The sequence below is a fragment of the Sinohyriopsis cumingii genome, chromosome 5 (assembly GCF_028554795.1).
Source record: "Sinohyriopsis cumingii isolate HCF-2022 chromosome 5, ASM2855479v2, whole genome shotgun sequence".
NCBI classification, from domain to species: Eukaryota; Metazoa; Mollusca; class Bivalvia; order Unionida; family Unionidae; genus Sinohyriopsis; species Sinohyriopsis cumingii.
Genome location: NC_142965.1, coordinates 71,083,965 through 71,096,377, shown reverse-complemented (window position 1 = coordinate 71,096,377; position 12,413 = coordinate 71,083,965). Strand labels below are relative to the sequence as shown.

The 12,413-nt window shown below is 32.6% G+C and overlaps 1 protein-coding gene across 1 annotated transcript in view; it reads left to right on the top strand.

Annotated features, from left to right (window-relative positions):
• The window catches only part of LOC149799404 (cullin-4A-like), a 70,572-nt gene that overhangs the window by 41,016 nt on the left and 17,143 nt on the right, over positions 1–12,413 (top strand). Inside the window, exons 16-18 of the mRNA XM_089958740.1 lie at positions 415–522; positions 2,166–2,279; positions 9,638–9,743. Of these exons, the coding sequence (XP_089814866.1) occupies positions 415–522; positions 2,166–2,279; positions 9,638–9,743 (328 nt within the window). The remainder of the gene's footprint in view (positions 1–414; positions 523–2,165; positions 2,280–9,637; positions 9,744–12,413) is intronic.

Below are 12,413 nucleotides of genomic sequence, written 5' to 3'. Positions count from 1 at the left end.
TTTGCGGATGAGGTAAACCAAGTATGCATAGCTGATGGAAATGGTTAATTCAGTTTCTCTCAACAATGACAATTTATTATGATTATTATCACCCTTATTTAAAACGTGGGTAGTATTTAAGATTCACTTTGTTCTTTTATTTAAATACACTTATTGCCAGTTTATAGTATGGATGCATGATGAAATAAAGGTGTGTCACTCTTTGGAACAAAATTGATATGCCTGGCTTTCCAGAGTTTAATCCATGTTGCTTTAAATTCTTTACTCACACTATTCACAGATTTTGAGGTACAGTGCTTCTGCTCATTAACAACTGTAGGTTTTGATTATAGTGGTTGCATGTGTGTTTAATGACTCATCAGCACAATCCAGACTACACAATGCCAAGTATAATTTCTGCTTTATGTTTTGCAGCACATGCAGAATATTGAAGCCCCTGGAGGGATTGAGCTGACAGTCAATATTCTGACCATGGGGTACTGGCCCCCTTATCCACCAATGGAGGTCCACCTTCCAGCTGAAGTAAGCAAATACAGTGCTCCATTACCATCAAAAGTCTGACTTTTATCATATTCAGTATAGAAAACATTGATCCAAATAGGCATGAACAAAAGATTGGTCTTTAAAGAAATTAACAAAGTCGGATCCATATAGACATAATAAAAGATTGATTGATATAGACATGAACTAAGTTATGTCATTATAGATATGAACAAAAGATGGATCCACATAGACATGAACAAATGATGAAACAACTTTGTTTTAATGAACATTGTACATAAAAACCATAAAGAATAGTTTCCCACTGTTCAGGCTGGTTCAGACAGCTATGTATACACCCCAACAGAAATCAGACTCTGAAAGGTCCTCCACCTTCAGGACAATCAGCACAGAACAATATTCATACTCCTACAGATTAAGCTCATAAACAATCAACAGATTAACACTAAGACAGGTAATTGCAACATCTTTTAAAGATTTTGAATGCAATAGAGCTCTAACAAAATGAAGCAGAAACAATACTGAACTTTGGTTGTTCACTCCTCCCCCTCCTTTTTTGACTACTCCCCACTTATTTTGTTGAAAATTAGTGAGCCTCTCCCTTTAAACAAAATCTTGGCAACAACTTAATGTAGAGAGCGGCAGTCTTACAGTCGAAAAGGGATTTGGCTGTGAATTAATTTGCATGTACCAATTGTTTTGTGTACATGGAAAGTGTTTATGTAATTTTCCAGTTGCTTCATTTTATTCTTAAGGTTACCAGTGAGTGACCAGTTGGTAAAATCTTCACTCGCCAGGTTAGAGCTTTTAGTTGCAAATGCAACCATTTTATTAACAGCTTGGAATGATGTTTACCATTTCTTGCTGTGCTAACCATTAGTCACTCCACTTTTAAACGGTTATGGTCCACACCGAGGCATACCTTGATACAACACTGCATTATCTTTTAGTGAGTTATGGTCCCAGATAGTCTGACTTGCACGCATTTCTTTTCAGCACAATAATTGCCCCTGACTTTAGCTACATTTGGTATATAACTGTCTCTTTAAATGGGCAATACAGCTGCTCTTCTTGAATAACATCATTGATGGATGCTACAGGATGGACCCTCAAAATTCCTGGCTGACATATCTTTTCACATTTTGCTCCTCTGTCAGCCTTTGGTTGTTCATTTTTATTCTTCAAAAAAACTTGAACCGAACTTTGTATGAATTTTCCAAGCAAAAATTTTTTTTTCCAAAATTTCTGATGGGAAAGCCTAATCCTTGATACTGTTATTATATTTTCATCATTATTTTTAGATGGTGTTATATTAGTTTCATCATTATTTTCAGATGGTGTTATATTAGTTTCATCATTATTTTCAGATGGTGTTATATTAGTTTCATCATTATTTTCAGATGGTGTTATATTAGTTTCATCATTATTTTCAGATGGTGTTATATTAGTTTCATCATTATATTCAGATGGTGTTATATTAGTTTCATCATTATTTTCAGATGGTGTTATATTAGTTTCATCATTATTTTCAGATGGTGTTATATTAGTTTCATCATTATTTTCAGATGGTGTTATATTAGTTTCATCATTATTTTCAGATGGTGTTATATTAGTTTCATCATTATTTTCAGATGGTGTTATATTAGTTTCATCATTATTTTCAGATGGTGAAGCTGCAAGATATATTCCAGAAGTTTTATCTATATAAGCATAGTGGAAGGAAACTCCAGTGGCAACCCACATTAGGTCATTGTGTTTTGAAAGCAGTATTCTCAGGGGTATGTTAATCTGGATTAAGTATTAGTGTGGTGTGGAATAAATCGTACTTATTGCATGTCATTCATCCATTTCTTATTTTAGATTAAATATCACTGATGTGGTGTGCTCAGACTGTGTACTAACTCATATTTAATATGTCTCACTGATATTACATTTTGTACATCATTTCACATTTTATATTAAATATTAGTGTGATTTGAGCAGGCTGTGTACTGACTCCTATTTATTACATGTTATTGATATGACATTTCATACTTCCATTTCTTATTATAGATATTACATCTTGGGTTTTTTTTTATACAAGAACTTGGCATAATGGCAGGAGGTAGAATATTGTGCCACTTCATTTTAAATGGTTCAGGGAACGAAATAGTAAATATCAATATTTCATAAATTGAATCTTGTATTTTGGTTCATTTCATATGAAATTCTAAAATTAGATGAAAAAATTAAATGTTTTGCAGTTGAAGGCTTACAAAACGATACATTTTATTGGCTATAAGCATTCATGTAACAGGTATTGTGAGAGATTTATAGTAAATTGATAAATCCTAATATCATTAGCTTGCTTGTACAAAGTACTAGAAGCGTGTCCTATGACTCCGACATCATTAGTGTCAGCATTAGTGTCAGTAGGTGCATAGATGGCAGGTTTAAATTTGTGTTTTAGGGTTTTGGTTATTGCTCATATGAATGAACTGTGCATTTAAGTTTCACTGCTGTGTTAGAGACCCAGGATCACTGGTGGTCTAAGGTGCTCACCTTTACAGATTACAGACATCTCACTTGTGGGTTTGATTCTCAACATGACTAACATAGGTATGTCAGAAAACTTGCCACTAGCAAGTTGCTTGTTCTTCCTGGGTTTGGGCCCTGGGTGGCAGAGTGGTTGAAGGTGCTTACCTTTACAAATAACTGACAAGTCACCTCCAACCATATGGGTTCAAGTCTTCATTTGGTCAACATAGGTATGTGAGAAAGCCAGTTATGCTGGCTGCCATGTATAGCCTGTCATGTACTGAAAAGTGGTGTTAAATCCAAACAATCCAAACACAAACAAATCTTTCCAGGTTCTGGTTCCACACCCACCCACCCCAATATTCTGGCCACCCTTTACAGCATATCACGAAAATGGTGTTAATCCCTATAAAACCAAACCTAACCTTATGTCTGACTTTATTTAATACATTTTTCCCTTTATTTTTTTATTATTTTATAGTTGCATTTTATGGGGAAAAGTTTGAGACTAAAGCTCATGTTTAGGAATTGCTCTGTGTTGACAGCAGGCTAAAGTTTGTATTTATGGGTGTTTTTTTAATGGCTTGCAATGAGGAATAAGAATTTCAGTTTCTCTTCTGTGTCCTTAATATAGCCTGTGCTTGGCCTCATTCAACCATACAAAATCTTTGTTTGCAATTTAATTAAGGTGAAAATTTGGTTTCATGGCTTTCTTAATGTAGTAAGCAGGTTAAAGTTTGTGTTTAATGTTTCTTATATGTACACAGCAGATTAAGTTTGTGTTCAAGGTATTTAATATGTAGACAGCAGGTTAATCTTCACATTTATTTAGTTTTTGTGTTGAATTTTATTTATTGCTTGTGAGAAGGAACCATGCATATGAATTGCACTTCTGTATGTTTAAAAACATGTTTTCTTGGCTTTGTATAATAACTGTTTAAAACCCAAGTTTAGTGTTTAAATTCTTAAAAATTTTATTTTGTGTATTGACTTGCATCTTCTATCCAATTTTATTTGTTTTTAACAGGTTTTTTTCTTCAGTTTTTATTACAGTTGATAGTGAAAGTATGAGATTAAAGTTTATGTTCAGAAGTGAATTTTAAAAGCAACTTTTTGGTTGCTTTCAGGGGACACAAACCATTTTTGATTGACCCACAGTAAATGTGAGACAGATATTTAGTGTTTATCCTCATTTACCTACCTGTCTATTTGTCCATTTTTATGTCCCTTTCCCTGTTAAACTTTGCTTTCATTTCACATTTCTTGGGTGATTTCTCCATGAACTCTTATTGTTCAGTCTTGTAGTTTAGTGTGTGGATCCAACTTAGAACTAAACTGTCAAGCAAAAGTAGTACATTTTTCATGATACAGTAACATTTTTCTTATGGGTCCATTATATTGAGTGCTAAATCATAAAATCGGTAACTGCTCTGGTGACCTAGTGGTTAGAGTGTCCACCTCAGATGTAGGATTTTGTGACAAGTGGTTTTGGAAGAAGGAATAAATATAAATCTATGATTATTCAGAGATACATTTTCCATATTAATGATGTAAATTTTATGTTGTGATAGTTTGTCCTCTGCATGTTAACTGTGTTGTACATGTGTATGAGCATATAAGTTTAATGAGTGGACTGCACGCTTCATGTTTTTTTGTGTGAGGTCTTCATTGTAATAGCTCAGCATACAAGTTTAATGAGTGGACTGCATGCTTCATGTTTTTTTGTGTGAGGTCTTCATTGTAATAGCTCAGCATACAAGTTTAATGAGTGGACTGCATGCTTCACGTTTTTTGTGTGAGGTCTTCATTGTAATAGCTCAGCATACAAGTTTAATGAGTGGACTGCATGCTTCATGTTTTTTTTGTGTGTGGTCTTCATTGTAATAGCTCAGCATACAAGTTTAATGAGTGGACTGCATGCTTCATGTTTTTTTGTGTGAGGTCTTCATTGTAATAGCTCAGCATACAAGTTTAATGAGTGGACTGCATGCTTCATGTTTTTTTGTGTGAGGTCTTCATTGTAATAGCTCAGCATACAAGTTTAATGAGTGGACTGCATGCTTCATGTTTTTTTGTGTGAGGTCTTCATTGTAATAACTCAGCATACATGTTTAATGAGTGGACTGCATGCTTCATGTTTTTTTGTGTGAGGTCTTCATTGTAATAGCTCAGCATACAAGTTTAATGAGTGGACTGCATGCTTCATGTTTTTTTGTGTGAGGTCTTCATTGTAATAGCTCAGCATACAAGTTTAATGAGTGGACTGCATGCTTCACGTTTTTTGTGTGAGGTCTTCATTGTAATAGCTCAGCATATAAGTTTAATGAGTGGACTGCATGCTTCATGTTTTTTTGTGTGAGGTCTTCATTGTAATAGCTCAGCATACAAGTTTAATGAGTGGACTGATGCTTCATGTTTTTTGTGTGAGGTCTTCATTGTAATAGCTCAGCAAAGTCATTCCAAGTTACTTCAGAGCTTATGACTTTCACTCAGAAAAATCCAGATTCTAGAGGTGGACAAGGATACATTTTAAAGCAGACTTTGAGAACATTGATTTTTATTTTTTTACAAAAGAACATTACTCTGGTTTTTGTCAAATCATTTTATTGGCTCTACTTTAATATCCATTATTTTATTTTAGTTTGTTTTGTCTTTTTTGCTCTGTGTGTGTGTGTGTGTGTAATTGTATATCAGCACAAAGCTGGCTATGTAGTGATGTTTTAAAAGTTTACATTTTTATTTTTTATAAAGATTGAAAATTAAAATGTAAAGCTAAAAAATGATAAAAACTTTCATTTCAGAATTGGCCAACATTACATTGTCAAGATACTTTAGTCTGAATTTATTTTCTGAATTATGATTGATGTTTACAGTAATTATTGGATACTATAACACAATTTAGTAGCAGTGTACTATGTAATTGTTGATTAGCTTTGGGTTTTTGTGGTGAATATAACGAATTCTATTAATCTCAGTTGAGTGTTGTGGTGATAAATGTTGGAAAAAAATAAACAAAACCATGGCAGATAAGCTTATGTTTTCTTATTTTTGTTTTAGTGGTCATATACCACAATAATCAAGATGCACACTAATTGCAACACATGTATGTACTAAACTGAGCATTAATTGAAGTTAAAGTGCCCCACAAACAGACCATTTCACTCAGTTTGACCTGGATACATGTAAGGCCTGAGTGCTATTTTGAGTTGAAAAGGCTGTTGTTGTAAGGATGAATTTTTAAAATTATTATTATTTCAGAAGGGTAAATCAGTTTTAGATCAGAGTTAGATTGGAGACTATATCATTATTTTTTGTCTGTCTAGATTAAACTTATTTATAGGATTGGACTTTATTTATTTTACATTTTCACATTGGTATCATTGTGCTAACTATCTGCAGTACACGTCAGATGCACTTTATTGCCAGCACCATTAATGTTTCATGCCAATGTTCATTGCAAGCAAAAATGTATTAAAATGTCATCTAAAGTTTACACTTTATATTTCAGTGTAAACATAATATTTAAAATTTTCAATTCACGTTTTGCTGTTTGAAAGTTACATCAGTATTCACAATATGCTGTTTTTACTTCAGCCCTCATTTTTCATTTAGAAATATGAGAAAAGATTCCATTATGCTTCTTTGTAGGACAAAAGTAATTTATCCTTGATTGGAATTAATTTATCTTTTACAGTAAAACCTGTTATGAGAGTCCACCCCTTCTGCCAAAAGAAAGGTATCTCATGACAGGTGGTCTCTCATAACAGGTTTGTACAAAAGGACCAGTTTCCAGGATCCAGTTTCAGAACAATTTAAAGAAACATAACCACATTCATTGTACATATATTCTATTTTGTATTAATAGTTATTGATAAAATATTATATGCATTCATCTGAAAACAAAATTATATAGCAATAAAGATATACTTCTATCATTAAACATGAAATCATATTTACATTTGAAGATCACATGTACATGTATTAGCATAAGAAATCATTTCTGATTTACTTCTTTTCCTTTAAAACACCTTAAGTTTGTTTTACTGATGCTTAAACTGCTATTTTACTAGTGGTCTGCTCTTTTTCACTTCTTTTAGTTACAGTAATTATTTTCTTCAGCTTTAAAATTTGTCTCATTTTAGTTGGCAGTTCTTTCGTTGTTATTAAGGTGCTAGGTGTCCACATTAGTGCTCAGTTGTAATATCGACTGTAAAGATGGTTTTGACTGGGCTTTGGGAAAATATGATAAATCTATACATGTGCATTGCATATTTTACAATTAATGAAATAAAAAGAAAGTGTTATCTCATCCAGAAACATAATCATTTACTCAGAGACAAAAGTCAGTGGCTTAATTCAAAGAAGACATACAGGGATTAACTCTGTAAACAAAGTGTGCAACCCAGTCACACCAACTTGAATAGATAGCTTGGTGAATGTGACTTAATCACTAATATCTGGGAGGGAAAAAACCCCAACAAACATCACAAGCCTTTGACTCTATCAGTCGAATCCCTCGAATGTTTCTTGCTTGCTGGTTTAATAGACATAGACCTTACTCAGCCCCAGGCAATACAGATTAATTCTAAAGACAAACAATATATGCGTCCACTATGTTAATTTGGATGCTAGACTGGCAAATTTGTGTTTATATAATAAAATCGATCCATGTATTACAGTTGTGGTTGGAAATGACAGGTGGTCGCTCTTTGCAGAGGTTGCTCATAACAGTTTTTACCAATGGAAATGGAGGCTTTTATTTGTTCACCAGCAGTTTATTTGAAAATCTTTTTAGCACTGAAGAATATCATAAATGGTTTCAACATTCAGCAGTTATATGGAAAAAATGGTCTTGAATTTTTGGAAATTCTTTTTGGCTGGTAGAGGTTCAATCCCCTTGAAGGACTCATGTTATTTTTTAAATTTTTCTAAATAAGAGCAATTATTCCGTTATGCCCAACATGGACAATAACTTAATTCATGCACATAAAGATTTTGCCAACTTGAAAGTGTCTTCAAGTTTATAGTAGTTCACAGTTTACTTCAGATTAATTTAATTGTCTTTATAATTAAGATTAATTGAATTGTCATTATGAATAAGGTTAATTGAATTGTTATTATGAATAAGGTTAATTGAATTGTCATTATGAATAAGGTTAATTGAATTGCCATTATGAATAAGGTTAATTGAATTGTCTCATCAGCATTAACAAAATTCACCTGTGGCAGCAGCAATATTCTCAGCATAAAGATTTTTTTTATGAAACATTTTCACAGTAATATTTCCAGATCAGATACAGCAGGGTACATGTATTATAAGATTCTTTGTGAAAAGTGATCACTTGTGAAATGGTATATTTATCTTCATGAAAAATTTTTATTTTCATTGCTATATGTTCATGCAACCCAAAATCACGTAAAATAGGTTCGTGTATGTTTTCTTGCTATTCTGTGTTGAATATTTATCCCTAGTTATGGGCCATTCCTACAGAAAAATATGGGGAAAGTACTAGGTCACTAAATTTCCTTAGTATTAACAAAATTCATAAAGGTTTTAAGCATTGATCAAGCAAACTGTATCTTGGTGAGTGAAGATTTGAAGTGTGACACATTTATTGAGATCAACAGAAAGTTTGCACAGTCAGTTTATGGCAGGTCACAAATTAGTAAAGATTTCTGAATGCCTTTTATACTTTTCATTGATTTTGTCATTTTCTTCCACATGACTGTAATTTAAATTATTAAAATTGTATGAGCATATTTATCTTTAATTATTTAATTAAAGGTACATGTTGCAACCACATCAGTTTTACATTCAGTCATGCAGGGTTCATTGCACTACAGTACACCTAATTGGCAAGTGATGTTATATTGACCAAATCATAATGAAATAATTTAAGGCAGTGTATTAGGCATTGATTTTACAAATGCAAAGATCCTTAAAGTATTGAGTTAAGTTTGAAGATAACACAATTTACTGGATGCTGCATTCTGTAAAACTCTTGCTTAAAGAGTTTTGTGGAACTCTTGTATGAAGTGTTTTGTGGAACTTTGTATGAAGTGTTTTGTGGAACTCTTGTATGAAGTGTTTTGTGGAACTCTTGTATGAAGTGTTTTGTGGAACTTTGTATGAAGAGTTTTGTGGAACTTTGTATGAAGTGTTTTGTGGAACTTTGTATGAAGTGTTTTGTGGAACTCTTGTATGAAGTGTTTTGTGGAACTTTGTATGAAGTGTTTTGTGGAACTCTTGTATGAAGTGTTTTGTGGAACTTTGTATGAAGTGTTTTGTGGAACTTTGTACGAAGTGTTTTGTGGAACTTTGTATGAAGTGTTTTGTGGAACTCTTGTATGAAGTGTTTTGTGGAACTTTGTATGAAGTGTTTTGTGGAACTTTGTATGAAGTGTTTTGTGGAACTCTTGTATGAAGTGTTTTGTGGAACTTTGTATGAAGTGTTTTGTGGAACTTTGTATGAAGTGTTTTGTGGAACTTTGTATGAAGTGTTTTGTGGAACTTTGTATGAAGTGTTTTGTGAAACTCTTGTATGAAGTGTTTTGTGGAACTTTGTATGAAGTGTTTTGTGGAACTCTAGTGTGAAGAGTTTTTTGTTTTGTTTTATAGGGTAACAAGGAGCTCCAAGTATCTCTCTTCCAGACACTGTGCCTGTTACTCTTCAGTGAAGGGGAGGAGTTTACCTTTGATGAGGTTAAGAATCACACCGGCATAGGTAATGACTTCTAAAGAATCACTAAATGCATAACGTTTTGGGATTTAGGAATGAAATTGTATACCTGAAAACTTTTTATGGTAAAGACAGTGAGGATCTCTCATTTTAAACAGATGTTATTGCCATATCATGGATAAGGTCTTTACAGTTGTTAGGTATATTTGATTTAACTTAATTGTTTGTAAGTTTTAAAATCATGTCTACAATGACACCTGGAAAGAACATTTAGCAACAATTCAGAAATTCTTTCACAGACTCACAGATGCAAGTTTGACAATTAATTTATCCAAAAGTGAGTTCTGCAGTGCTGGTGTAACTTTTCTAGGACATATCATGGAACATGGACAAGTTAAACCTATAGATGCAAAGGTCAAGGCTATCTCTGAATTTCCCATGCCTGTTAATAAAAAGCAACTAATGCAATTTTTAGGTATGGCTGGAAATTTTGTTCCAATATTTCTATAATTGCTGAGCCCCCTGACAAATTTATTGAGTAAGAAAAACAAGTTCCTTTGGACTGAAAAATGTTAGGAGGCTTTTGACAAGTTGAAAGCCATACTTAAAAGTGCACCAGTTCTTACAGCTCCAAATTTCAGCAAATCATTTAAGCTGTATGTTGATGCAAGTGATGTTGGGGTTGGAGTAGTTTTGATTCAAGAAGTTGAAAATGGTATCGATCATCCAGTGTGCTATTTTTCTATGAAATTAAATAAGTACTAAAGAAATTATTTAACAGTCGAGAAGGAATATTTGGCTTTGATATTGGCATTACAACATTTTGAAGTTTACCTTAGTTCAGCTCCTTCTTTGATTATAGTGTTTAGTGACCTCAACCCCCTTACTTTCATCGGCAAGATGAAAAATAAAAATCAAAGATTACTAAGATGGAGTTTGTTGTTACAGGAATATGATATTGACGTCAGGCACATCAAGGGCAAAGATAATTAAATAGCAGATGTACTTTCCCCATGTATAGAACTGTGTTATTTCATGTACACTTTGTATAATTTATAAGACTTCTTTTTAACCTCATGTATAATTAATCTATGGTAAAAAGAAAGCTTTATCAGATATATCTTTCTTTTTCTTTATGGGGAGGGGGAGTGTTATGTATAGTTGATTTAATTTAATTGTTTGTAAGTTTTAAAATCTTTTTATTTTTAATTTCATTATATGTGAAAGTAATGTAATTTTGTTTACTAGGAATTAGATATTTTCCAGAAATTAGTTTTATCTGACTGTTCGGTTGAGAACACCTAAAAATAGAACTTTGTACCTTTTTGCTGACCTAGTTCCTGGCTTTGATTGAGAATCAGATAAACAACTTTTTTTTAGTTCATTCTTAATGTGTGAATGATAATAGTGAAATCAAGACTGTACTGGAATACATGACGTTAGACATGTAAATAACTTCTAAACTGTTCTGGAATGTGATCACCTGACCATCATCAGGGCATCTGTTTTGCACAGTATTCAGGTTTTATACCAGTGTCTATAGAGAATTTAGTTAGTTTGGGCTTTTACCTTGGACACTGAATAGTGTTTCGTTGTGACCTGTTTGTAGTTGTATTTTAATTTTTATTCCAGTTAATTTGGATTCTAAAAGATTAATTCTTTTTCCTGGAAACATTTAAGTGATCATACAGAATTCTTGAACAAAGACATTTCTTTAAAAAAAAATTTGGAATTCAAACACCAGAATAATATTTTCTGTGGTTCACAAAGAACTGTAAACACGCCAGCACCATACTGTAAACACATAAGCGCTATACTGTAAACACATCTGCGCTATACTGACTAGAGTATACGTCATTGCCTTCCATTTTGGATTTTTTTGTCGGGACTCAAACTTGAATTCGTTGGAACATTTCATTACCAGGACTTCAAAAATTTAATTCGTGGATTATTCTTGGAATATTTCTGGATTTGATTTCTTAAAACTGTAAAGTTCTTGTTTCTTCATTTTAACAGTGTTTTTGCAGGGAAATAAATTATTTGTTAAATTTTTCAAAGCTTGTTGTGTTCACTCTTTCTTAGTTACTGTTTATTAGAGCCTAAACACGTAACATTAGAGCAATCCTATGGATAAAACAGGTTTAAGACTCCTCTAAAAAAATGATACAAATTATTTGACAGCAAAAAAATTTATTAAATTATTTCATGTGCATGGATATGTTGAATGTACAATATTACACATTAAGTCCATTATTAATTTTTCCAGAAATTTTATGTCACAGAAATATTACATTCAAGTCTGCTAATAATTGGTAAAGATCTATATAATGAAAATACAACATGTGAATATATGAAAAATTTAATGATTAAAAAATATTGTCATGAGCATTTATATATAATGGCTTTCCTTGCAGACCACAGGTTATAAAGTGGAATTCATACCTTTTGTCATTTTTATAACCCAGTAACTTAGAAATGTGAATTAACCTTTTGTGTGAGTCTTCCATCAGCTTTATTCTTCTGATAAATAAAGCGGAGTTTGGTTTCAGTTTAATAATAATAATATGTATAATATGCATCAGCAACGATGATTCGAACCATACAGTCTGAGGCCCTATCTCTAGAACGGGGAATTTTTCATCACAAAATGAGTATTTTGGAGAATTTTTAACACAGACCTTTGGTTTCTTACCTCCTAACCCCCATCACCCTTAA